This window comes from Mytilus edulis, chromosome 4 (assembly GCF_963676685.1).
Source record: "Mytilus edulis chromosome 4, xbMytEdul2.2, whole genome shotgun sequence".
Classification (NCBI taxonomy): Eukaryota; Metazoa; Mollusca; class Bivalvia; order Mytilida; family Mytilidae; genus Mytilus; species Mytilus edulis.
Window position 1 is genome coordinate 14,054,014 of NC_092347.1, and position 27,915 is coordinate 14,081,928.

The 27,915-nt window shown below is 32.0% G+C and overlaps 3 protein-coding genes and 1 long non-coding RNA gene across 4 annotated transcripts; 1 reads left to right on the forward strand and 3 right to left on the reverse strand.

Moving 5' to 3' along the window:
- Window positions 1-1,715: 1,715 nt before the first annotated feature.
- On the reverse strand, window positions 1,716-3,401 carry LOC139521267 (uncharacterized). Its single transcript, XM_071314736.1, has one exon. It carries the CDS (start codon window positions 3,399-3,401, stop codon window positions 1,716-1,718), a length of 1,686 nt encoding a protein of 561 aa, XP_071170837.1.
- Window positions 3,402-4,766: 1,365 nt separating this feature from the next.
- Window positions 4,767-12,995, forward strand: LOC139519025 (polyprenal reductase-like). The gene is made up of 5 exons (XM_071310741.1): window positions 4,767-5,025; window positions 5,703-5,842; window positions 8,460-8,660; window positions 9,328-9,441; window positions 11,478-12,995. Exons 1-5 carry the CDS (start codon window positions 4,850-4,852, stop codon window positions 11,735-11,737), a joined length of 891 nt encoding a protein of 296 aa, XP_071166842.1. The 5' UTR covers window positions 4,767-4,849; the 3' UTR covers window positions 11,738-12,995.
- LOC139519027 (uncharacterized) lies at window positions 12,442-14,170 on the reverse strand. The gene is made up of 2 exons (XR_011663503.1): window positions 14,075-14,170; window positions 12,442-12,561 (listed from the first exon to the last, which is right to left on the reverse strand). It is a non-coding gene; the product is annotated as an uncharacterized lncRNA (long non-coding RNA).
- Window positions 14,171-19,103: 4,933 nt separating this feature from the next.
- LOC139521268 (uncharacterized) lies at window positions 19,104-24,593 on the reverse strand. The gene is made up of 6 exons (XM_071314737.1): window positions 22,830-24,593; window positions 21,125-21,178; window positions 20,501-20,542; window positions 20,221-20,238; window positions 19,681-19,689; window positions 19,104-19,113 (listed from the first exon to the last, which is right to left on the reverse strand). Exons 1-6 carry the CDS (start codon window positions 24,146-24,148, stop codon window positions 19,104-19,106), a joined length of 1,452 nt encoding a protein of 483 aa, XP_071170838.1. The 5' UTR covers window positions 24,149-24,593.
- Window positions 24,594-27,915: the final 3,322 nt, after the last annotated feature.

The window sequence follows — 27,915 nt, forward strand, 5'->3', positions numbered from 1 at the left end:
TAAAATATGCATAATAGTACAGTGATAATGGACGTCATACTAAACTCCGAATTATACACAAGAAACTAAAATTTAAAATCATACAAGACTAACAAAGGCCAGAGGCTCCTGACTTGGGACAGGCGCAAAATTGCGGCGGGGTTAAACATGTTTATGAGATCTCAACCCTCCCCCTATACCTCTAGCCAATGTAGAAAAGTAAAACAATAACAATACGCACATTAAAATTCAGTTCAAGAGAAGTCCGAGTCTGATGTCAAAAGATGTAACAAAAGAAAATAAATAAAATGACAATAATACATAAATAACAACAGACTACTAGCAGTTAACTGACATGCCAGCTCCAGACCTCAATTAAACTGATTGAAAGATTATGTCTTCATCATATGAATATCAGGTACAATCCCTCCCGTTATGTTTGTAATAAATTTTTCTTATGTTTATGAAAGGTGATAACAAAAACACTGCATTCCACCTAAAATCACTTTTCAATAGACGTTTAAGATTCGTCCGGGTACACTCGCGAGTAATCGAGTATCATGACCGAGTATCCGAGTCCATGATTATTTCAGATCTTTTGACATCCCTAATAAATAGCAAACTTGTATTTCAATGATGCAAATAAAGCATCAAAATTAAAAAGCCTACTAAACGCAGTGACGCTGATTTTGGCTTTTAACAGGCACTTGACCATGTAGCAGGGTGAAACTATTTTTAATATTGAGATCTCATTTATCTATCTTATAATATCGACCCTTGGAATAAAACAAATCATATATAATAGCGTACAACAATAAACAGCTGCGCCATGAGCGCATTATACGCCCGACGTCTTGTGTGGAAGTTTTATGCAATAATCATAAATAGTTTCTGAGAAAGTTTAAAGCAATAACCATAATATTGTTTTTGAGACATGGCGGGACATGTGAAACCCCTACCCTGGTTTTTTTTAACAAAAAACTAAATATCACTAAAATAAAATTTTGAATCAAAACCAAAAAAGTATACAGATCTTTAGATTAATATAACAAAGAATTGTGTAAAGTTTTAGGCAATAATCAAGAATAGTTTTTGAGATACGGTGCGACATGTGAAAAAACACACCCCTTTTTTAGTTACAAAGTGTCGTAACTCAAAAAGTTTAAATCATATTTTCACCAAAAAGTATACAGATCACTTGACCATCATAGGAAACAACTATATTAAGTTTCATGAAATTTGGATAAGTCGTTCTCAAGTAACGGTGCGACATGTTTACGCCGGACAGACAGACGAACAGACAGACGGACGGACGGACACCGGACATTTGTATACCATAATACATCCCGTCAAAATTTTGACGGGCGTATAAAAACCAGCATTTTCAAATGCCGTCTTTGACAGTTGTAGTCTAAGTATTGATTGTTAAAAACCACAGAAATGGGTGTAAAGGAACACTGAGAACATATTACTGCACGTATACTTTTAAAGATTGATTTTCATTTATTGCTTCAACTTTTTTCGTGTTTAGTATTTACAGAATTTTACAGTGTATCAAACGTATACTAAGTAATAAAGGAGTATTTACTGAAGTATCTATTATTGGTATTAATAAGATTATCCAACAAAAACTAGACTCTAATTAATGATAATTTGTATTTTGAAAACTACAATTATACATTTATGAAATTACAATGTTAAGTAATTATAAATGTTTTCTAGAGAATAAAGTTATACTATGTGACTAAATCATACATAACAGCCTGTCCGTCAAATCTGCTGCACACTATTAACTGTTTAGTTTTCTTATGAAAATATAGTCCAGTGGGTCCAAATAATTTGTCTTTTTCTTGGAGAAGGAAGACGCAGTTTTTACCATCTGGTGATATGGCAATTAAATTGTCTGTGTCATATCCAACAGAATAGACATTACCACAAATGTCAGTGCAAATTGATAATGGACCAGTGAAATCTTTATGGCGAAACTTCCAAATACAATTACCGTATAGATCAGAACACGTGACTGTACTGGAATCATATTCAGAATAATAAAGTTTGTCCTGGCTGGTATGAATGTTGCAGATTTTTTCAACATTCATTGGCACTGTTTGTAGAATTTTTCCATAGATATCAAGAGTTTGAATTCCTTGGTCTAAAACTGAAACGACAAATTTGTTGTCACAAAAGCAAAGCCCATAACAAAAGTTTTTTGTAACGATTTTTCCAGCCATTTTGTTCTTGGATAAGTCAAACATGAAAATGGCTTTCTCCCTTGGTACCGTTACTGCTACCTTATTACTTTCGTGGTTGACTAAATCGTATGGTTCCGATCTCATTTCTATATTTCTTTTATGAGAACCATCCGCATTGAACCAAACCAATCTTCTGTTTTCTGAATCGTCCGTGAAAAGTATTTCTTTGTTCTCAAGGATAACGCAGTTTCTAAGAAATTTCAGCTGCGGGTCACGTGGTGTTACAATAGGTGTTCTAGAAAGTAACCGGATGTTTGCCAGAGGACTCCTATTGGCATCAGAACATTCGTCTTGGATGTCTTTTTTCAACTTTGACATGGTAGACTGGTACCTTATAACATCAATATCAGCTAAGCTGGTTATGGCAGTAAGAGTAGAAAATATATTAGAATTGAAAGATACGTGGATATCAATTTCTTCTAAATCGGCATCTGATAAATCAGAGACAAAACTTTCCTGTTCTTTTGCAAAATCTGACTCTAACTTTTGCGTGAGTAAAAATGTTTGTAAGTCGGAGGCATATTCGCGTATGCATGTGATATTTTGAGCAATAGATTCAATATTCCGTTTTCTTGCTTCAATTTTACTTAAAAAGTTTTCAGTATCCATGGAACATTTTGAATAAATTACAGAGATGTCATTCAAAACTTTATCCTGAAGATTGTCAAGATAGCCATTAATTTTTTCTCGAAGATTTGTAATTTCAGTTTCAATGTTTGACTTTTCATCTCCGATAGACTCCAGGTTATCTTCCTTCTTTCTGATAATTTCTTCTATGTTCCCCAACACGTGCGCTATTCCATGCTCAATATCCCAAAGCTTTGTTGAAAACTTCGAATTTCTTGATACATACGAAATAGGTAACATCCGTAAACACTTTTTATGATCTGCAATGCATTTACTGCAAAGAGGAATTTCATGAATATCGCAGTACATGTCAAAGGTGAGTCCGTGATCAGGACAAGTTTGTCTCATAGAAAACAATACAGACGGTACTCGTTGTAAATCTTTCACGACAACTTTGTGTTTTCTGGAAGCAGCAGAAGCCTTGTGGTGGTGTAAACAGCTCTCACATAATCCTTCGCCACATGCAGGGCACCATACGACAGATTTTCGTCTGATATTCTTAAACGCACAAGGACCACATGGGACATGAGTGGCATGATCCATTTGTTAAAATGATATCAAAACAATAACCGAAACATCTGCAGCCAAATATTTTCAAATAAGAATACGTTGGAGTTAATTTTTCATGTGATATTTTGAATACGTGGTCAAGTGATGAGGTTCTATAACACCTAACACAATAGAATATATCCTTCCTCATTTTTGAAAATTCTAAAATTATAATAAATTGGTTTATTTCCTTATTGTCTATTCCTGTAAATGTAGTGACCTTCAGTCTTTTGGGTACTTTAATGTTCATATTTGGGGACAATAACTCACGGTTCTGTCTTATTAAAACATGAATGATAACATTTTGTCCATTCAACAAATTTGCTTGTGTATTAAAATTACCCAATCAATACACGTGACTGTCGTGAGTTTTCTTTAAAAAAAAATGGCTCACATTTTATTCTTTTGAACTAGATATCTGTTTAAAAAAATATTGGGATTTCCATTTATATTCCATGCAATACATGTAATTGGAGTGCCACATTTTATTTAATAAACGAAATATTTTACTTAAGCATATATGCTTAATAACAAAATGCAATCTTAACGGACTCCTATTTCGCTTAAAATTTGGGATTTTTAAAATTTAGATTATCGTTATAATGAACAACAAGCTGACAAAACATGCATAAACAAAAACACACGGAATGGCATATCACAAAATGAATATAATATCGAAACACAATTATGAATGAATGATCTTTATTCTCATAAACCAAATACATAGTTTCAGGGTAGATATTACAATAAGAAGATATTACAATAATATATATTACATATATATATCTTTATAAATTAAAGATTGTATAGTTTCAGATCAAACATAATGATCATTTAATCATCAACGGTAAATAAGGTAACATACATACATGTATGTATATCTTTTTTTCGGACGTTTTTTTTTTTTTTGGGGGGGGGGGGGTTTAATAGAGCCATAGTTATTTTTAAAAGTTGGTGATAGTTCTTGATTGGGCAACCTGCATGTGACCCTAGTACTTGTAATATAAATTTTCAATGCATTTTAACCAAACAAAAATGTTATTATCAACAATATTTTAAAAAAAATTCTGACAAGAGGTCTTCGAGAAATCGCTTAAAGTTCAAACATGCATAATGTTTTAAATACCACGCGTTGTTCTGCATTATAAATATAAAGATTTATTTGGGCCGTTTTCAAATGGCTGTATTCCGGGACCTTTTAAAGATGATCATGTATGCAGTATTAGGTTCGCACTGCTCATCGTGGTTGTTCTTCTCGCCTAAGCCGCTTGACTAAATAGTTAATGATTTTCATGACTTGTCACTTTCTGTGCGAAGTTTGCAGTGTGAATACTTTTACGGAAACTCTCCGGAATTGTTTCTACACTTTACAATTACGGGTTAAAAAAGGGCACGTTGTTTATTTACTTCCTAACGAAACAGCTTGAACAAAAATCGCAAACATGTTGTTTTTGAGTGCTTGTTGGTTAATTGCGATGCTTGCCATCATTTTTGGGTACATTTTGGTGTTATCAAAATCTATCCTTATTCCAACACTTTATCTATTTGGAAAAGGCCGAGGATTAACAGGTTATGGACTACACCAAGACGAACATTCATTTTATCTTGTACCAAAAAGGTAAGTCCAGTTAGTTATTTTCGGCGATTTATACCCGTCCGGCAGATTTTTTTTTAACTTATATATTTCAGCTTGCTCTTGACAGTTGTATATTCATTATTTCACAACATCTACACGAGGGGGGGGGGGGGGGGGGGGGTGCCTACTATTAAACTAAAATCGAAGGGACATCACTTTTAATTAGTGCTGAGACTATAGTAGTCTCAGATTAGTGATGTATATGTACATGTATCTAATATATTTGTACATGTAGATTAAGATTATTTTTAAATTGAATTGATCTGGAAATATAGTTTAAATTTGTTTACAATATGATTTTGTGTAAACTACTTGATGAATATAATGTCATGAATGTAAACCAAGAACAAGTACAAAAACTGTAAATAACATTAAAACTGTACATATTCAACTGTCAAATACACATATCTCGATACTTTTGTATATAAATGAAAAAATAAGGAGATGTGGTAGGATTTCAAATGAGACAACATCCACCAGAGACCAAATGACCTAGAAGATTAGCATTTATAGTTCATCATTCTGCCTTCAACAATTGAAAACCCCTTACGTAGCAAGCTAGAAAAGCCCAAGAATGACAAATGTAAAACAAAGGAGAAAAATTAATGGCTTGATTTATGTGCAAAACAATAAAAGAAAAACAAATATTTTTTTTTCAGGTGGTTCAGTCATTTTTACTTTTGTGGGATAGTATGTAACAGTTTAGTGATGTTGGCAACAATAAACACATATCTGTATAGTGGGACCTGGCCATTAGCTATTAAATATATCATGGACATGTTAGGACATTCTGAATCAGGTAATATATCTCATGTATAAAAGTTACAATAGTGGTACTGCCAGTGGTTCAAATTATCCTGGAAATCTAACAAGTTTGAGAAATGTCATGATTATTTGTTAAACTTTTAGACTAATTTCTTTTTAATTTTCCAATAAAACCAGTCTATCTGGAGAACTATAGGCAAGTAGCCTATGAGCTGATCTGAATATTGGACTGAATCTGACAAATTGTTTTCAATCTTAAGTACACTATATTAGTCCTTATTCCTATTTACCAAAATTCTTTTTTTCCAAGTTAAAAAAAACAAACTTGTGTTAAGTATTTCAATTATAAATTGTTTTCAATAATAGAGAATATTACTTAACATAGATGTTGAAACTTGGATGCATGCGAATGAGACAGGAACACAATGACATATATATCTAAAAGACATCTGAAGGTCAACATACATACAGTCTTCACTATTATACTGTATGTTGATAGTTGGCATCAGGAACCATTTTTGGTTTAAAAATACATCACATCAAAAAATATTTAGGAAAAAAAAACAAAAAAACACACAAATAGTAATATAAATAATACATGTAATGGTTGCTAATATTATTATTTCTCTGAGCTTAACTTTAAAAAGTAGTGTTTTTCTCACTTGCACAATTACCCTGAAAAGTTGATAATGACTAAAGACTAAAATAAAAGAATATGACATTACTTTATTAAATCATGTTGACTTTGCTTAAAATTAAAAAAAAAATACATTCTATTCTGAACCGCCAATGCCACATGTTTGCCTAAACAGCTTGCTGAGAGTATTGATTTACAAAATAATTCAATTGAAAAGTTATTTAAGCTTTTTCAGAAAACTAAAACCACTAAAACAATTGAAGATAGTCATACATTTATATCCTGTTGGACATTCATTTTTCAAAGTTATTTTTGTGCGTAACCAATCCTATGGTTTCCGGTACACTGAGTGTTAAGAGGAAGTTGTTACCTAATTTTTGTTTTATTCAATGGTGTGGGACTTTAATACTTGAAGTAAAGTGTTTTCTTCTTGCATTTGTTATCACTTGAGATATAGTATATTTAGCCCACAATAATCGTAGATTTGCTCATATAGATATAGGAAGATGTGGTGCGAGTGCCAATGAGACAACTCTCCATCCAAATAACAATTTTAAAAAAAGTAAACCATTATAGGTCAATGTACGGCCTTCAACACGGAGCCTTGGCTCACACCGAACAACAAGCTATAAAGGGCCTCAAAATTACTAGTGTAAAACCATTCAAACGGGGGAAAAAACGAGAAACGAGAAACACGTATAAATTACATAAACAAACGACAACTACTGTACATCAGATTCCTGACTTAGGACAGGTGCAAATATTTGCAGCGGGATTAAACGTTTTAATGGATCCAAACCTTCTCCCTTTTCTGAAACAATAGCATAACATCACAACATAGAAAAATACATATGCCAATTATTTTAATTTACGAAATTATGTTTATTAATGAATGATTTTTGCAATTCAACTGTGATTCAGTTTACCAAAAATGCTAACCCAAATTGTTACGAACAACAAGTTAACGTGGATTTCAATATTGATTTGAATACAGTGTTGTGTATATAGGACAAATGATATAACTATCAACTTTTGATGTTACTTCAAAACAAAATTCTCACTTTTTGATGTACAATATGGTCGAATGATTTGGTTGTGTCAATTTTTATGGACTTGTCCTTTTCAAATTAAGCTTGGAATTCGGTAATTTTTTGTGGTCTAAATGCTCTTATTATACTATAATAGGAACAATATAACTCAAAGGTAAAACATAAAGAACAATATAGCTATACAATAATCAAGGACCAACATAAACAACATCAAACCGTCTTGCATTCACTTTGTCTGATGAAATTGGAAGATTTATAAACATCATTCTAATATGCATGATATGACGTGCTTCTTTCGCTTTGTGAACAAACCAATGCTCTTAATCCAATACAATTTGTTTGCACATGCGTATATTGACTACTGCAGAATGATGAATTTTATCAAATTGGCATGCATTTTATATATTTCATTAACATAAAACACTTCCAAACTCTTAAATGATGCACATGTTGTTACTAAATCATTTATTATGATATTAATGTGTTGCATTTCGAAATTGACATATTTGACCTAGATACGATAACCGTTCATGATGGCTGTTCAAACTCCTCCCTCTGAAAAAATACAGTGCCAGTTGTTTGCTTCTTTACAAATAAAAATGGGAGGTTCATGGAAGAGCCTACATGCATTATATTCGTGTTATTTTAGCCCTCACTATCGCTCGGGCAAAAAAAAATCACGAATATAATGCCTACCCATGTAAAAACTACAATAAAGTATAGCTTGCATCAATTATTTCTTAATTTAATACTGCTTGAGCATATGAGTTCAATTGAAATGATTATAGTCGAGTTTTTAAGAAAAGAGCTTATTACATACTTATTTTTACTTAGTCTGTATAAAGTAACCGAACGGATTGTCATAGGTCATCACGAACATGGTCCAAACAGATAGAAAATCAAGCTTTTAAAACTATTGCTTTGTTTTTCGCATTGCCGATAAATATTTCTTTGAATCTTTACAGGTCAGATTTCTCCATTATCAGTGCTATTAGCAGTTACCATGATAGAGATACAAGTAATCAGAAGGTTTATAGAATGTGTCTATGTCAGCAGTTATTCACGCAGTACGATGAGCTTGGTTATATACATTGTTGGTTTAATGTTCTATGCTTTTGTTGGCATTTCTGTATTGTGCCAGGCACCAGAAACTAAGATAAAGCTTGGTAAGTGTCACTGGGATACAAACAATCATATTAAAAGAGGGACGAAAGAAACCAAAGGGACAGTCAAACTCATAAATCTAAAACAAACTGACAACGCCATGGCTAAAAATGAAAAAGACAAACAGAAAAAAACAATAGTAAACATGACACAACATAGAAAACTAAAGAATAAACAACACGAACCCCACCAAAAACTAGGGGTGATCTCAGATGCTCCGGAAGGGTAAGCAGATCCTGCTCCACATGTGGCACCCGTCGTGTTGCTTATGTGATTACAAATCCGGTAAATAGTCTAATTCGGTAGGTCACATTCATGAAAGGGAAGGGGGTTGTAGCTACGAATTATTAAATGTCATGGAACTTTATTAGAACCATATATTAAGAAACAATGAAGAGCATGAGTAAACCTTTAGCACAATTACAGTATTTTTTGTCTCGTCTCTTATGAGAATTAGGCTTGGGGTTTTTCAGATCGTTGGCGTCATCAATTGTTAATAGCTTTCATTTAGACCTCAAAGGAGATTAATGCGAAAAATATATCTTTGTGGGAAGTTTAATATGGTGTTGGGAAAGAAACTGTCATGACGCTGTAGGTTCGCTTAAGTTGTCTTAGCTCAAATTCCATGTTTATGATTTCTTATTTTGACAAACTATTTCTATATTTTAGATACTTTACCTGTACAGTGGTTTGACACCTTAGCTGTTGCCATATTTATTTGGGCAAGTTATAAACAGAATAGAATCAATAAGATATTTGCCAAATTGAGACAGGACAAAAGTGGTATGTATGAATTTTATTAAGTTATATGAGAAAGTAATAAGAATAAAAAAAATATTTCCGGTTGTAAAACGAATGTTTTTTAATTAAAACTGGAGAGAACACAAACTAAAATGGCTTAAGCAAAACAGGTACACTGTGGAAGTTGGAACAGCATGACTGTTAAGGTTGGGAAAATAGTAGAATTACCAAAACTCTGAACTCCGCGGAAATTTCAAAACGGGAGTCCCTAATCAAATGGCAAAATCAAAAGATAAAACACATCAAACGAATGGACAACAACTGTCATATTCCTGACTTGGTACAGGCATTATCTTATATAGAAATTTGTGGACATCAACCCTCTCAAAGATGAGTGGCTACAGCATTAGCTTCAGTCCTTTTACATAATTTATAAACTTGATATTTAGACAAATATATTATTTGAATCATGCCAATGTAGAACCATTGTTTACTTGGAACATGGTGCTATCAAGAAACTAATAGTCCCTCAATGGTGACGCAAATCCAGTGGTACATTTTTGATCTAGGTGCCAGCTGAAGCCCGCCACCGTTTTTTTTAACTGTGCTGAAGATCCTTTAGTTGCCTTCCGCTGTTTTCTGCTCTTTGATCGGGTTTTTGTCTCTTTGACACATTCCCCACTTCCATTCTCAATTTTATGTAGTAAAATGCATCTAGAACTATGTACATGCATTCCGCATCTGTTTTAAGAATAATTTTCATGACGTACGTTCGAGAGCAAATATGAAAAAAAAATAAAATATAAAATATTGGAGAGCACACCATAGAATAGCAGAACAGACAGGTAACTTTAGGTTTACCACAATTACATAAATTGATGACCTAAAAATTTGCAAAAAACGTTTTTCAATACAATTTTAATATGTCATTGTAGAATAGCTTATATCATAACGGAAAAACACAAGTTGAAACATAGGAATTTTAAAAAGATAACAGGAAATTTATTATTGGTATTGTCACTGATACAATATATTTTCAAATGTGAATAACTCTATAACTATGCATTGCGTTTTATTGTTTGAAATGTAGATATGATTTTTGTGTCTGAATCTTTTAATTTAGAAAAAATAAGTTAACAAATCATTTAAACAAAAATATGTAACAAACTATTTGTTAAAATATAGAGCTATGTGGGAACATTAAAAACAAACGTACTTTTATATGTGAACTGGATGTGCTTTGTATATAAAGTTCCAGTAGGTAACGTGCTGAATTTTGCTTCATGTTATGCATCTTGATTAAAAGTTTGTTCACTTAATGCTCATTGAAGTATTTGGTAGACAAACGAAAATAACTTAAGATTTTGTTATGCAGATTTTAAAAATGATGACCATGAAACTCACAAGGATATTTTTCTTATGGCGGGACTATTTTTCAGTTGGTTCGGTATGCATGTGATTTGTAGTGAAATCTAAGATTTGAATTAACTGATTTTTTTTTATAAATAAAACACTTTTATAGCAGAGATAAAGATATCATAAATTGTTCAAACTGACTTTAAATTCAACAGAAATATAGAGCAATAAATTGTGCAAGTATGATGCTAGGTTTCCATCTTAATAAAAGTGGTGTTTTGCATCCATCCTTGATATGGACGGATGAATTGATTAGAGCTTAACGTCTAGTGGTAATTGTTACATACAAATCAGGATTATTACAAGATGTTGTGATATGGATATGAAGCATGATTCCTGGTAGATGAAACCGAGTCGGATTTTGAACGTGTTACATTACAAGGTAAATAGTTCACAAAACACTTGGCTCCGATCCGACCAATCTTTGGTATTACTCCCAAATCCAACATGCGCAGATGAGGAGCTGCAAATGAAAATTGTGAAGTATTTGTTTTGACCTTGCGAGAACAAATCCTAACCCCTTGCACTCGAACTACCACTGAACAATGAAACATGAAAAAGCAATTAGTCTCATAATATAAAGTGTTGTTGATGTAAATTAGAATAGACTGTAAATTTCTTCATTTACAATTGTTTATATTGATGTAATATAAATTTTTCAGGCCATGTGGAAGACCGTGCCCATCACATACCTCATGGAGATTTATTCAGACTGGTTTCATGTCCACATTACCTCTTAGAAATCATCATCTACACCTCCCTGAACATATTGTTCCTTGGTCAACACGAGATATTACTATACGCGTGGGCATTTGTTGTATGCAATCAAGTCATTTCTGCTATCATCACACATTCATGGTACAAGGAACACTTCCCAAGTTATCCACCAGAAAGAAAAGCATTAATTCCGTACATTTTTTAATTTTTCTTTTTCTCACTTAGTGATTTTGTGTTCTTTACAATATTAGTGTTATCAAATTTTGCCTGGATAAAGAACTTTTCCTCATAGTATTACATGCTCCACAATCATGGTATCTATGATGAGTTTATAATGTAAATATTTGTTTTCCTTTTTCCATTTGATATTTGAAGTTTGATTATGCATGTTGTATTATAACTAAATTTTATTGTTTAATGTGTTATGTCGAAAACATAATTAAACTGTTAAAGTTATTGTATTTCTTATTTAGTATGTTTTTTTCTATATATTTAGAAATAGATTCTCATTATGTATGATACAGGGGATATTTTTATTTCTGTTGTTTCGTTTTGATAATTTTGAACAATTATTTGATTAATTTTGCCTGGGGGATTTTCAACCTTACTAGGTTTAGCGCAAATGCAAAATTATGTGAATATCGACAACAGGTATCGTTTCAGACCTACCAAATTCATATAAAAATTTCCATTTACTAGCAATCGATTAAATAATTTTGAAAATACACGTCATTTGAGTTAAGTTGCCAAAATATTTTACAAATTGGATTTGTATAATATGAAGCCATTGGTAAAAATATGCTCGAATATGTTTCACATTATAAATGTTTGAAAGTTGCACAATGAATATTTCGATATATGTAGTGGTTTAATAAATTTGCTTCCCATGGAACATATTTTACAGACATATTTCAATACATTAATAAGGTCAGTATATTTCCTTATAGTACATATAGATTACGTCAATATGATAAGTTTTCTTTTATTCATTCATACACTTTTCCTCTGTAAACATGATACATGTTTCTCCTGAAAAAAGAAAATACAAACAAGTTTACAAAAATCTTTTTTATAATGAGGATTTTACTAATTGAATTGATTCCACATAAAAGTATTATTTGGCTTTTTCAATTAAAACACTCATTTCACCCATTAAAAAATAATCAGTAATAGTATAACAGTTAAATCACAGTAATCAATACACTTGAATCATGGCCTTTTTACAGAACTTTCATTTATTTTCTCAATTGCAGTAAAACAAGAAGTTTTCTTTTTTAATTGTTACATAAGAAGTACGAAACATAAAGTGTTTGGTGTGTAATGTTCATGTTGTTCAATCTACTCTTTTCTGTGAAGAATTAGGTAGACTTTTATTTGACTATGTTATTTTTTTCTCTTGACTTACCTCAGATACCTTTTATTCTGTTTATAAAGCATTTAAATAAAAAAGATCTTGACAATTTGAACCTCTGTATTTTGGTCCTTGCATATACGATCTCTAGATTTAATGGTCTTGGTTTGAAAACTTAACTGATTGAAACGATAATCACAAGAAATACAATTTAGCTAAAATCGAACATGTTGATTTACCAGTAACCACCAGATAAAAAAAAAACAAAAAAAAAACATTGAACGAAAAGTAAACATACAACTGCTGTTCGTGGTATTTTAAAATTCGAACAAAAATGCATGCACCCGTAATATCGCGAATATAAAATCAATATGCGACAAAATTTACACCCTGAAATCTACCTCGAAAACTGGAAGACACATATACATGTATATCTCTTGAATAACCTCATCATAGACTATATATCAGGATTGAAATTTTGTGTTTGCGTCAAACGCGCGTTTCGTCGATATAAGACCGATCAGTGACGCTCGAATCTAAAAAATATCTTATAAAGCCAAATAAAGTACGAAGTTGAAGAGCAATGAGGACCAAAATTTCCTAAAAGTTTCTCGAAAGTTTTTTCCAAATACAGCTAAAGTAATCAATTCATGATGCAGAAATCCCTTAGTATTTCAAAAATTCGAAGTTTTGTAAACAGTTAGTTTATAATTATGACTATATAATATCAATGATAATTCATGTCAACAAAGAAGTTTAGACTACTGGGATGGTTATCAACTCCACAGCTGATCTCCCTGTATATTATTTTCCTATAAACAGATCTTCAATTTCATAGAAATTTCGGATAAATGGAGTTATTTGTTTTAGAGGAAATAACTTATCCAGAAAATTTTCTTCGTGAAACATTGTAAAAATGAAAACAACACTTCATTAATTTATTGTGTCCTTCCGTTTCCTTTCACAAAAAAAAAACAAACTTAAGCGAATAACTAACTTTATTCGTTTTTTTTCAAAAAAAAACGTTTTTGGTGGTCAAACGACATTGTTGGCAATACAATCGTCTGCGAAAAAAAAAACTTACGTAGTCTCAAATAAAAAAAAAATTTAAGCTAGAATTTAATCCTTTAAATGTAACCGATTACACGTATATATCATTGCAGTTACATTAACTATGTTATGAAAACTTACCTGCATTTTGCACAGTCGCTGTAAGACAAAACATTAGTCGTAGCCAAATTTAATTCCAAGCAATCAATTACATTGAAGTATAATAAAACGGTTATTTTTCACCGATATTTTTAACAACAAAGAAATAAATATGCAATCCAATTAAAAGAAAAATAAGTAACCTCCCATCTGATCAAGTCGAAAACAGCTACAAGTAAGGATAGATATAAGAAGATGTGGTTCGAATGTCAAGTCAAAATTTATAAAAGTAAACCATTATAGGTCAAAGTACGGTCTTCAACACGGAGCCTTGGCTCACACTGAACAGCAAGCTATAAAGGGCCCCAAAAATTACTAGTGCAAAACCTTTAAAAACCAACGGTCTAATCTTTATTTAAAACGAAAAACGAGAAACACTTATGAACCACATAAACAGACGACAACCACTGAACATTAGATTAGATTCCTGACTTAGGACAGGTGCAAACAATTGCAGCATATATGTGGTGGTGTTTAACGACCTTGACTGGCCTTTCAGCCCTCGCACGGTCGGCTCGGTGCCCGAAGACGATTGTTGAGCATTAAAATATTTTGTGCCGTGGGTCAGGAACGGGTAGCAAAGGACGCCGAATGGAGGCCGCCATCTTGGTTTTGGTGAGTTGATTTTACTTTTTGACTATTTTTGTTGTTTTCTTTACTTCACAACGGCTGCTTTCAGGGCCAGTTTGGTCAGCTTGGCAGCCCGCTAGCCTCGATGATGGAGTACTGGTAGATGAATCGTGGACGTAGTTCTAAAGATGACAGGAAGCGTTATCAGGACCCAAGCCGTGAGGCAGGAAAATGAAGGTCGTATCACCCAACAGCCTAGGATACAGCCCTCGGACGTTAATCGGCATGACACTCCCCATAATAGACAATGGTTTTGGAGGCATGTTAACGCGGGTACGCCAACTACTACGTCTCTCTGTACGGCATGGATTGGTTTCTGTCATCTTAGTAGTATGTCGTTGACCATCTAGCAATAAACCCTCATCGAAGATAGCGGGTAAAGGAGAGCTGACCCAGCACGTCCGTTCAGCTGTAAGGACTGAGACGTGACTGAGATACAATTTTTTGATGAATGTGAATTGCAGCATAGTTGAGATAGATTCATCGTATACCGCCATCTTGAAATGTTCAAAATTGGTCTAGTTTTTTGCCCAAATCTACAAATTGGGAGACAGATTTGCAATTTAATGGTTAGACTGTTTATTTATATAAAGAAAACTGGGATTCATTGCATTACTCAAAATATTTAAACAAATATCATTTATTTTTGTTTTTTTTAATCATTTTTTCAAATGAGACATTTAAGGGGAGATAACTCCTTTAGTAAAATATTTATACTTGACTCATTGGGAATTTTTTTTATTTAACTTGTAGCAAGAAAACAAGTTCGGTGACAACATTTTTTCTTTTTATTTTCTTAAAACATACAATAAAACCTATCTTCTCACAATTTATTTCAAAATTCTATTTCATAGAATTTTTTGTTTGCACTCAAATGTGTTTTTTCATGAACAATCTAACCAAATTTAGGCAATTTTTAACGACTCATAGCTTTAAAAATAGCACGGTGACCCATACTTTTTATTATATTTTTTGAAAAAGCATAGGAAAATCTTCATTTTGGCAAATTATAAGAAAATTCAGTCTCAAAAAGTCTATACTTATGATCTACCTTAAACGTTTTAATGGTACAAAACCTTCACCCTTATCTGAAACAATAGTGTAATATCACAACATAAAAAGACACACTCTAAAATATCAATTGAAATGGCTCAACTCAATCAAAAGACATATTAAAACGAGTGAACATACACTGAACAAATAAATTTGATCTATGATACAATGTAAATACAAAATCAAAAGAGCATTAATTATGATAAGAAATTTTTGGTGTGTTTATATAAAAACATTAAATGTAACAATTATGTTGCACTAGATGCGCACTCCGACAATTTTGTCTATTCAGTGATTCTCGGGGCCCAGATGATAAATATTTGAAAGTCCTAAACCTAAAACAGTCTTCGAAGAGCTCTTAAAACAAAAAACAAAACAAAAAAGTAAACACAAATCCGAGCCACGACAAAAGGTTCCTCCCCAAAACTTACCAAACCGTAAAGGTTAAAATTATGAAGACAAATAAAATAAACTCTATAACACACAATGATAAACAACATCAGTACTACCTAAAATCTATACTTCAATAACATTATCCCGTTGAGTAAAAGCCAGTATTGGTATCTTCAACGTCATCAGACAGATACAGATACAGATACAGATTTGTTTTTTTTTTGGAAAGTTGATAATGAATTTCTTGGACTCTTCTGATGAACTTTGTAGAAAGAGGACAATACGTTCTTCGATATAATTCTGATTCAATAACCTTCTTTCTGATCAAAAACTGGTTACGTTTTATAAAGTCTGAGTATCAGATTATAAATACCAAATGAGTTGGGAAATGTATATTCCATATGCGTATGTTAATAAATTAGATTACCTTGACAAAATGTGAATTGATTATTTGCTTTTCGTAGATTATTTTAATTGGCAAATATTGTAAAGTCATCTTTTTTTTATCGTTGAAGAAATTGTTTCTGTTTCATGATACCTTTCGATTATTTTTTGTTTTAAAGGGGCACTAGCTACGATATATAAAAAAAAATGAAGTATGATTTTTTTTAGATCAATCATTAATCAAATTGGAATAATGAAATAATAATTTGCTTTTAGCAATCAATTTCCTTTAATTTTGTTGAAATAAGCGATTAAACATAATTTTTGACTGATTCACTTGCAAGTGAAAACGTCATCATCATTCTAACCGGTATTCATGTGAACTTCAAGTTAACCCCTAGCTAGAGATTGACAACGCATGCATTGTACGTGTACTGGTTATTTAAAGAAAAAGAATGTCAACAATGAAAGTGAAACTACGGTTAATCATTTGATTACTAATTCGATGCACATAAAATCATTCTTTTATGGTTAAAAACAATGAGAAACATCTATTTTTAATCTATAAAATAAAATCAAACAGACCTATAAAAATCCAATTGCACGTGTTGGTTTAATCTATTCGTATCTTTATTTTTGTTTACATCGCTTATATGGTCATCTGAGGTCAAATCGATAGTTAATTAGATGGCGTCTGGCCTAAAATACACACGAAACGAACCTATATATTATCTACCCCATGCTCTGTAAACTGTTTATTTTAGACTTTTGATAGTTTGGGTAAATGTTTTACATTGTTATAAACCAAATATGAGAATTTGAGTCAAATCGGTTACAATGAATTTGACAGCTAGTGCCCCTTTAAGGATTTTTTTGTCGTTAGATTCCAGTCGCATTGTTATGTACTGAAAATCATGTATTCATATGTAATAAAACAAGTATACTTACAAGAATAGGCTAAAAAAGAAAACAGTTAATAGAAAATGATATAGCGTATAATATACATTTATTCTCTTCCATAAGCATATGTCGCAAATTAATCAAAATTAGTGTATTCAGGGAGCTCCTAATAAAATTACGGTATTCAAGGAGCTCCTAATAAAATATATCAGGACCTCCATAATTCGTATTTGTGACATCCATAAATCGTTGAGGACCTCCTTGCTAATTTCAGAACAACCATAATTTGATTGCATGATATCCTAAAACAGGTCAGCCATATTGTTTAACGCCATTTATAGTTTTGCATTGTAATGGCATATGTTTTGTTATACACATGTACATGGTTGTTTTTGTTATACACATGTACATGGTTGTTTTTACTCGTTGTTTTATATCAGGTTCGAATGGTTTTTTTTATTACTAAATATTCTTAAGAGAGTTGCATAGACTGTGTGGAAATAAAATGATACTTCACATATTTCTTGCGTAAAAAAAGCGCTGTGTTGGATTTATCTTCATCGTAATCACTAAAACCCCAAAATATGTAAGCAAGAAATGTATAATTACGAAGAAACATAAAGAGCTATTATGTCTCACAGACGACATTAATGAATAACCAAATTCAACCAGGGTAAACTCTCCCTTGGAAAGTTCAAAGATAAGTTTCTATGTAATTTCTTGATTAGTCAACGGGAATTTTAGAAAACTATGTTATAAATCAAATCAGTACCGAAGCACCGACTACTGAACTAATGATATCTCTTAGATGAACAGTCCTAAAGCATTGCATTTGGTATCAACCAGCAGTAAGGTTTTGTGTTTCCTTCAGTAGACAATATTCATAGGTCTTAATTGAAACTGCAGAAGAGAGGCTGAAGATACAAAAGCGATATTCTCATAAATCGAATATATATAAATAAGATGTTACAACTGAATTCCCTTTGAAATGACGATTTTAAAACAGACTAAATTTTCTACACGATTTTGTTGAGTAAGCCTTAGTTTGTAACCCGGATTTGTTTTCTCCCAATCGATTTATGGCTTTTGAATAGCGGTATACTACTGTTGCCTGTATCTTGTACTTTCTTAAGTTACCCATTCCATATACTTACTTATTGTTGTAAATTCTGAAAAATAAAAAGAAAGCGATTTTTTTATAATTGTAAATTTCTTGTTTATAAAATTGAAATATTTCTGTTGCATCATAAAGCTATTTTTCACAAATAATTCAAGCGTCCCAATCTTTTTATCTCTAACGTATTCATCGAAGAATACTCCAGAATCTTATGTTGAGCGCAACTAGTCTTTTACGTTATACTGCACTTTCAAATTATCAATACTTTTTTTATCTCAACATTAAGGAAAAAATCTGCATGAAAAGATTGGCATGAAATAAGCGAGAAAATCATTTTATGATTGAAAATACATTCACAAGACAATGCATTAGCTTCTAACACGATCAATGTAAAAACATATTAAGAAAACAAAAATTACAATTATGCGTTGGTGACAAAGAGAATCATACTACATACAAAAAAAAATATGTTCAAAAAATATAAAGATAATAAAAAAAAAATGCTAGTAAAAGAATTCATTACTGTTTGTTTGTTCACCCATTGCTGTTAATATAAAAGATTTTTATGGGACTTTCTTACAAGTGAGAGATTTATTTTCTATAAAACCAGGTTAAATCCACCATTTTCTGCATAATTTTCTAATCCCTGTACCAAGTCAGGAATATGATAGTTGCTTTCCATTCGTTTGAGTTGCTGATTTTGTCATTTGAAAAGGGACTTTCCAATTTGAATTTTCTTTGGAGTGCAATATTTTTGTAATTTTATTTTTATAGTTTTATTCTTCACTCATCTCATTAAATTGTACTACTGACTACTGTAATATATTCTTTCCAAGTAATCTGACCACAATTATCTAACATATAACATTCGAATTTTTCGACATACTAAGGATTTTCTTATTCCAGGCATAGATTACCTTAGCCTACCTTAGCCGTCGTTGGCACAACTTTTTGGAATTTTGGGTCCTAAATGCTCTTTAACTTGTACTTGTTTTGCTTTATAATAATTTTGATATGAGCGTCACTGATGATTCTTATGTAGACGAAATGCGCGTCTGGCGTACTAAATTATAAGCTTGGTAACTTTGGTAACTATATACACTTAACTCACCTGCTGGTGCTGAAAAGATGAGTAAAAGATGAACTATGATTTTCACAATGTATAAAACATTTGGTAACTGCTTTTAATTTTATTTAATTTCTCGATGAACAAATAGTCTACGTTATCTAAATTTCCATTTCTCAATAACGGAAAAATGACATTTCAATATGTTTTAGATGAGATAATTCATAAATGCTAATGGTTTATAAATCTGGTAATGTATTAAGTGTTAGAATATTGTTACACATGAAAAACGCACGAGTATTCAATACAATGAATAACCTTGTTAAAAGGAACCTCTTACCGAATCCTCTTTTTTTTTGTCAGGTTCATATATTGCTCAATCTTTACTTTTCGGTTTTTCGCTTTCTGTCTTTTTTTATATGCACGTCATTGTTAATTTCTATGACTTGTGATTTTTGTTTGTCCCTTACAATTATTCTTTGAAGAACAGTATCCTGTTGGGTTCTGAATTGTTCATCCTTTTTACTACAAGTAGGTCAAAAATTTATAATCATTGTCACATTTCTTCGATATCACTGTACTTACTCATTTAGTTGGTCTGTACTGCAATAGAAAAATAATTTTATTAATTTATATTAAAATACAGAAATCTCTTTAATTGAATAAAAAGAGTTGTTTCGATGATGTATCGATTCGAGGTGTTTTAATTAACAATAGCAAAGAGAGATGCATGTCTTCCCACTTTTAGCAAAATTTTACAGTTGATTCTAAAACAAGACTTATTATCATTTGTTTTTGTTTTGACTTTGCACAATAAAATGAGGGAAGATGAAATTGTTATGATAGATATACTGGTATGACTTACCCACATCTACAACACTGCCATCTGTGTTTCGGAGTAGAATATCTGAAATACATACTTATATTGATTCTATATGTTTGTTAGAGCTATTTTCCTAATACTTGTAGCTTAAAAGTTAAAGTGGATTGCTTGCATTGTTTGTATAAATTTTTGCATTGTAATTAAGAATTTCATGCAATCAGTAAATAAGTGGGTTTTCAGCTTGTATACAGTATACCCTGCATTATACTTTTAAACATCAAATAATAAGCATGTTATTTAAGTTTGAAGTAAACGGTTAATTTGGCTTGCACTTTTATCATAACGTGCATAGCTTAAAAAAATAAGAAAAACATATAGTATGAATATACTGCTATATATTATTATACGTCTTCTATCATTATTAAAATAAAAGTTGTTTCTCATTAAATGTGATGGTACGCGGACACATTACAGTTGAAACAACTTCAGTACTTGAATCTGTAGAAGTTTCACTTAGTTTTCTAAAATAACATACGTGGATCAGATAGAGTTCTTCAGTATCAAGCTACATTCATGTATACACAAAATCATTTCTTTTCTATATTATATGTGCCATTTTCCTAAACAGTTTGTTGCCATTTGCTATACAGCTATGTATGTACTTACATGTTAGCAGGTGGTATCATTTTTGGTAACCTGTTGGATCTGGGATCCATGTCGCTAAACAAAAAAAATCAAATAACCCATTTAATCTTCAATGAGATCACACAGGTAACATTTCCCTTAAGGTTTCTGACCCATTCTGTAGCCATTTTTGTACGAACTTTTCAAACTTCAATAGTATCAAAACTACAGATATAATGAATAATAGAGATAGTCTATTTTGTACATATACTAAGGGGAAACTTGATGCAAAGCATTATTATTTACTGTTTCATTTAATAGAAAAAGAGGACTTTATGGCAAATAAACCAAGATTTTTATAGAAAATCCACAGCCTTTAATACAGAGATTTTTCTTATAAAATTTGAAACATAGATTACTCACTTGCTTTTCTATGATGTGCTAGTGTTTATTTTTTACACAAACTTCTAAGCAACCTGTAAATTCTAAAACAGCTCGTGCTGAGTCACTAAATTCGAGCGCACCCTACAAGATCTAAAAGGTGTACTTGATTTGGTCTATATTTATGTTTTAACCAATAACTACATTAATAAACTTTTTTTAAAGGAAATCAATGCTAGCACTGCATGTAATAATTATATATCTATCAGTCACCAAATTGACAAATATGAGAGAACAAGGATAAAAGCTGTGGATTTTCTATAAAATTTCTATGTTTAGCATTGAATCAACACAAGGGTACATAATCCTTAGCTTGGAAGCAACTTAAAATTGACTGAATCTTTAAACAAAATATTTGAATATGATCAGATTAAGAAATTGCATATTAAGTTTTTTTTTTCGGTTCTTTAGAACCTGTTTAAAAGGGCTACGACTGACTCTTACAATAATTGATGTCAATAAAGAGCTCGAATGTACCTGTTTAAGTAAAGAGAGATGAAGGTATGAATAAAAAAAAAACGTTTCATTTGAAGAAGTAGACGACAGTGACTGGTTAATGAACATACGCTGTGACTTAGGAAGCAGTTCCGAAATTTAATTAAAAAAAGCCACAAAAACTTATAGTCTAAATTGAAGTATTACTGTTTAAATAAGATCGTAAAAGGCATTTTAGACACAATTGGTATAAAAAAATCTGCCTCGTAATTAAGTAAAATGTGTTTAATCTATTTTAAAATATTTTATATAATACTCACGCGGTAATGATTTATTTCGAGTGTCATGTGGACAGTCACACTTCGATTTTTTAATATGCGTTTTATTGGCTGATTGGCAATTGGCAATCTACATGTATTTTAAACAAATAGTTAATGGGCCAATACTGATTGTCAAAACTTGTTTCCCATTACAACACTGCAGACGTACGAGTTTGTATTTCATGTGATGATGAACATTTTTGACATGATTTGTCCGCACTTGCTAGGCAGATGCATCAACAGGATGAAAATAAAGAGCACGTGCGGTGGACTAATTTAATAGGATTGCATTGCTAGATTAAAAATGTAAAGTATTACCTTTAAGTGCTTTTCTCATGAAATACTTAATCATTGAAACTATTACCTTTCAATATGCACTTAAAAATGATACCCAGTTTTTAAAACAACTTAATTAAATCTGGATATGAAAGTTAATTTGAATAAGTAATTATTAACTGATGTCATTAATATAGTTTTGAATATTTAGAATAATTATTGACAAACAAAAATGAAATAACATTGAAAGAAATAAAGAGCTTTTTTCTACTTACATAAAACTAAAGGCTCCAAACAGTGCTTCAACATCGCCTTCCGTAACTTTTGGTGGGTGGTACTTGATACTGGGAACGTTTGGCACGGACGGATAGTGAAAATTTGTTGCATCTTTGGAAAGTTTTTTTAACTGCAAGATCAAGGCTCCGTCGTTCTTTGATTTGGTTAAATCCTGGTGACGTTGTTGTAATAACTTCCCCTTTACTACTGCATCGTTCAAGGTATCGTTTACATCTGAATATTTATTTTTCCTTCGACCAGCTCTTTCTTTAACATTGTTTACCATCAATGCTACTTGTCTGTCCACCAGTTCCTTAATCAATTGACCGTGTCGTTCAATTGCTCTGTTCACTTCATTTATTTCCGAGTCAAAGGTTGACAGATTAAGACTCATTTCGCTCGAGTTTCTGACAGCGCCAGCAATTCTAGGAGTTAACACATTCGCCAAAGCGTTTTCTCTCATGGTAGCTGTCTCTTCGATGTCTGACAGCTTGTGACCTTTATGTTCCCTTACTACACAAATCTTACAAACTGGTACATCACACCGATCACAGATAAATATAAAATCCTCCTCGCTGTGGTCGTTACACATGCTTGTTACTTCCAAGATAGAATAGGCCGTTTTCTCACTTCGGTACTTTTTGCTTTCTTCATTCGTTTTGTTTGTTGTTACGATTTCGTGACTTTTGTTAGGATCCTTAACTCTTTCTGTTTCAGTGAGTTCAAAGATTCGTTTGTCTTTTTCTGTATCACTTATAACATCTGGTATGCTGTTAGTATTTGCTGTTGGTTTAATCTTTGCTGAAGAAGGTTTATTTGTTTCTTTCTTATCGTCAGGTTTGTCTGGTACATTTTTGCTGGTTTCATTTTCTGAAGGTTGTTCAAATGTTTCGTTCGTCTCCTCTTTCGGTTTCTCAGCCTTGCTGCTTGATTCCGATTTAGTTGACACTGTATCGGTTTTAACGACAGTGTCTGTTTTGTTGTCCGTCGTGGCCGGTGTTGCATCTTTCTTTTTACCATCCCAGTCTGTTTTGTCTGTATTTTTTTCAGGGTCTCCGTAATTATGTGGAAGATTTTCTATATCAAGGTCGGCCATTTGCACTGCTGGTTTGATCAGAGTGTCAGCTTTTCTTTGATTTTGTGAATGGTTTTCTGTCCGTCTTTTTTCCTTTACTGGTTCAACGTTGTGAAATAAATGAGTTGGAAACTTGCCTACAGTTAAGTGAGTTAGTTTACAGTTCAGACAAAAATATCTGTCACAGTCAACACAGTGTTTGTCCCCAATAGAATCTGAACATTCTTCGCAGACAGAAGCCATTGAAGGCTAAACATTTCAATTGAAGTCAAATGATCCACTGTGTTATTACAGAACATACACAGTGCACTTCGCAAGTTGAGATCGTTAAAATCTTAATGGGGTCGTGTCAAAGAGGTTGTTATGCCCCACCTACGATAGTAAAGAGGCATTATGTTTTCTGGTCTGTGGCTCCGTTCGTCCGTCCGTCCGTCCGTCTGTGGTTCCGTTCGTCCGTCCAGGTTAAAGTTTTTGGTCAAGGTAGTTTTTGATGAAGCTGAAGTCCAATCAACTTGAAACTTAGTACACTTGTTGCTTATGAGATGATCTTTCTAATTTTTAAGCCAAATTAGACTTTTGACCCCAATTTCACGGTCCACTGAACATAGAAAATGAAAGTGGGAGTTTCAGGTTAAAGTTTTTGGTCAAGGTAGTTTTTGATGAAGCTGAAGTCCAATCAACTTGAAACTTAGTACACTGTTGCTTATGATATGATCTTTCTAATTTTAATGGCAAATTAGATAATTACCCAATTTCACGGTCCATGGAACATGGAAAAGGATAGTGCGAGTCGGGCATTTGTGTACTTTGGACACATACTTGTTTTAAATCTGTTTTAGTAAATTCTATCTAAAAAAGTTAATGTTTTAATATAACAAGCATTCAAAACATAATCAGACTTTAGGCTAGAGAGTTGATGCGTTGCCATTCAAATTTTAAACTGATAGGGGGAAATAAAAAAAAATCAAACAAATAATTATGCCAGGATATTTTATGGTGTTTTCCCCCCAGAACTCCGTATCAATGGTGCAGTATTTAAAATTATTATACTATTGACCTATGTTCCGTAATTACATTCCTTCATCTTTGCTTACAACAGAACAATTGTACGTTATAACTGGTTTTAACTGTAATAAAATGGACTAGAGCGAAAACCGATATTCAATTTTTAATGCAACAAATGTTTAAAGATCACACATGAAAGCAAATTACATGCTTAATGACAAAACTATAAACCGAATGGTTATTAACAAAGAAATACTTGATTAAAATCAGCAAAAACAATAACGAAATTTTACGTATCAATTTTTGGTGTTGTTAATATTCATAATGTATTGTACTTCTAGTCATTGTTCCTATATATATATATAGTGTTTTGATTATAAAAAGCTATGTTCTAAATTAAGAATCTAGTTAAAGTGGGAAACCGATATTCGAACTACATAAACTGTATAAACTTTGTACTAATAGAGTTCCGTTGATATGATGACTACCGGACAGGTGCTACATGTCGAGCAGGACTGCGTACAACATAGCTTTTTTTTTATAGTTACATGTTGGTCTCTTGTGGAGAGTACTCTCAACATTATTTCCCCATTCAAACCCTTTTATATTGAGCATCAAACCAACTCTCTGTTGGATTTCATCTATAATACTAAAATTACGAGGTCCAATTTGTCAGCCGTCATCACGTAAAAACGACGAATCAAAGAATTCAACTTTATATATAACTAATATAGTACAAAGGTGTAGATTAAAAATTACACCACTCCAGGCCCTTTTGTTTTCCACGTAATTAATATTGCCAATAATTAAGAAGTTCCGGGTCGAGTCCGATACCGACACCAATAGTATATTCACCTGTTACCGATTACCTTATCTGTACGTTCCGCATCTGACAGGCGCACCACCAAACGGTGTATTCAGGATCAATATGCTATACAGTATTACACAGGTCATAATCACAGGGTTGACACTACTTAATTGTCAAATTGTTACCTATTGTAGTATTTTAATCAGTTAGACTTTCTAAGATAACACTACGAATACTAAAAATCTAGACTAAAAGAAGGCGTATAGGTACAGTTTTCAATTTGTTAGCGGGCATGACGTAAAACAGCGAATCAAAGAATTCAATATTTATAACTAATATAGGACAATGCTGTTGATTAAAAAATACTCCATTCCAGGACCTTTTGTTTTCCAAATAATTAATATTATCAATAATTGATAAGTTCCAGTTCGACGGGTTCAAACAGAAAGATTTGAAAGCAGAGAAAACTGTGTATCTTATAATCAGCATGACTTTATCAGATGACAATACTAATACTAAAATAAATCTTGCGCATAGTTATATACTTTAATTCAGTCGCGGACCCGCATTATACGGGTGTGTTCTAGTTTCATAGAAAAACATACAATTAAAGCATATACTATTAGAAGGCATCCTATACAGAATCAACTTAAGATTATGATTTTCATTATTTTTTCTCCTTTGACCTTTGAACACAACCACCACACAGCATTTTTTGTCAATATTCCAATTTGTAATAAATAAATTTTCGTTACTTACTAATATGTAACTACATGTGTACCAGTCAAATATAACATAATCGGAAAGGGTAAAACGACTAATTTATTCAAATAACTAATGCTTCCTGTCCATCGCAACCTTGTTTCGCAGAAGAAAACATGGACAAATTTATAAAATGACAATTTTCGAGAAAAAAAACAGTGAAAAATTACACTTGCAGATATCATGATTTTTATCTGTATCTTCCATGAACTATTGGTGTTTTTTGTTTGTTTGTTATCAGACTGTGTTGAAAGATTTACAGCCTGAGTGTTAATGTTACTATATGTGGGTCCAAAAGGAGGACTGTGTGTGAATTTAAAGGGGAAAGAACTATTTTGCAAATTTGTTTTATTCTGGTCAAAATGGGAATAAACATGGAACCCGCTACAATAATCCTAAGCATTTGTTTATCTACGGCGATATAAAAAATATAAAACATTGCCTTCAGCAAAATAAAGTCTTGCATGTGAAGGTTTTGTGTTATTCATTTTTTTTTTAAATTACTGAAACTAGAATTGATGAGACGTAGAGTGGGGTTCTCATTTTTGCCATAATTTTCCATGGTTTCTGCAGTTTATTGTCCAGTTTATGTTCAGGTCTTTATGTTCTCGAAGTATACTGATATTTCTTTATGGAGATAATATCAAAAGCAAAATCTTCTTAGCTTGAGAACGTGTCTTTTGGAAAAAATATCATCTGAAAAGTTTGATCAATTAAAGGCTATTTGAAATTTCCTGATGTTTTGTCACATCTATTTAAAACCAAATAACTATAGCTTTAAACAATATTTATCAAATCAATTTCATTATAGATGAATAACAGACATTTTAAAGGTGTAAAAACTGAAATTTGGGCAATCAGTCAAAGAATTACTAAGAAATACTTCTTTGAAATCGTGTTTTTCATTCAGGAAATTGGCCGAAAATCGTTGTCCGTTTTTCGGTCCTTTGCGGTAAGAGTCAAAATTTTGTCTAAGTTTAAGAAATAATCATATTTGTTATAAAATTATAATTTACCGGCATATTTCTTCCATTTAAGCCATCCTTTGAAGTTTTTACACCTCAAAATCATAAAACGGCGAAATTGTGTCCCCGACGAATATGGGCGCCCCAATAATAACACAGTTGAAAAGAATCAAAACTGCAACAATATAATGACGCTATATGATTGTAATAGGTTAAACAGTTGAATAGAGACAAACAGTTACAATACATTAGTTGTGACAAAAAAAATCAGATTCAAAATAAAATGTTGTTCATTACTCTTCTGACTCTTCTGTCTTCGAATGTAGGACAGAAAGTCACAGGACAAAAAGTCACAGACAAAAAGTCACGGACAAAAAGTCACAATCTATTTTTTCTGATTATTTTCTTTGAATAAAAAAACGCTTATTTCTACAAAAATATTTTGGCATTTTTCTTGAACTATAGCATAT

Excerpts from the sequence above, each read along its gene's own strand:
- LOC139521267 (XM_071314736.1), bottom strand. The coding sequence starts at position 3,401 with ATGGATCATGCCACTCATGTCCCATGTGGTCCTTGTGCGTTTAAGAAT.
- LOC139519025 (XM_071310741.1), top strand. The coding sequence starts at position 4,850 with ATGTTGTTTTTGAGTGCTTGTTGGTTAATTGCGATGCTTGCCATCATT. Across the intron at positions 5,843-8,459 it reads GTTAGGACATTCTGAATCAG|GTCAGATTTCTCCATTATCA; the intron begins GTAATATATCTC and ends GAATCTTTACAG. Across the intron at positions 8,661-9,327 it reads AGAAACTAAGATAAAGCTTG|ATACTTTACCTGTACAGTGG; the intron begins GTAAGTGTCACT and ends TCTATATTTTAG.
- LOC139521268 (XM_071314737.1), bottom strand. The coding sequence starts at position 24,148 with ATGGCTTCTGTCTGCGAAGAATGTTCAGATTCTATTGGGGACAAACAC. Across the intron at positions 21,179-22,829 it reads TTTGGAGCCTTTAGTTTTAT|CGACATGGATCCCAGATCCA; the intron begins GTAAGTAGAAAA and ends TTTTTTGTTTAG. Across the intron at positions 20,543-21,124 it reads ATGATACCACCTGCTAACAT|ATATTCTACTCCGAAACACA; the intron begins GTAAGTACATAC and ends TATGTATTTCAG.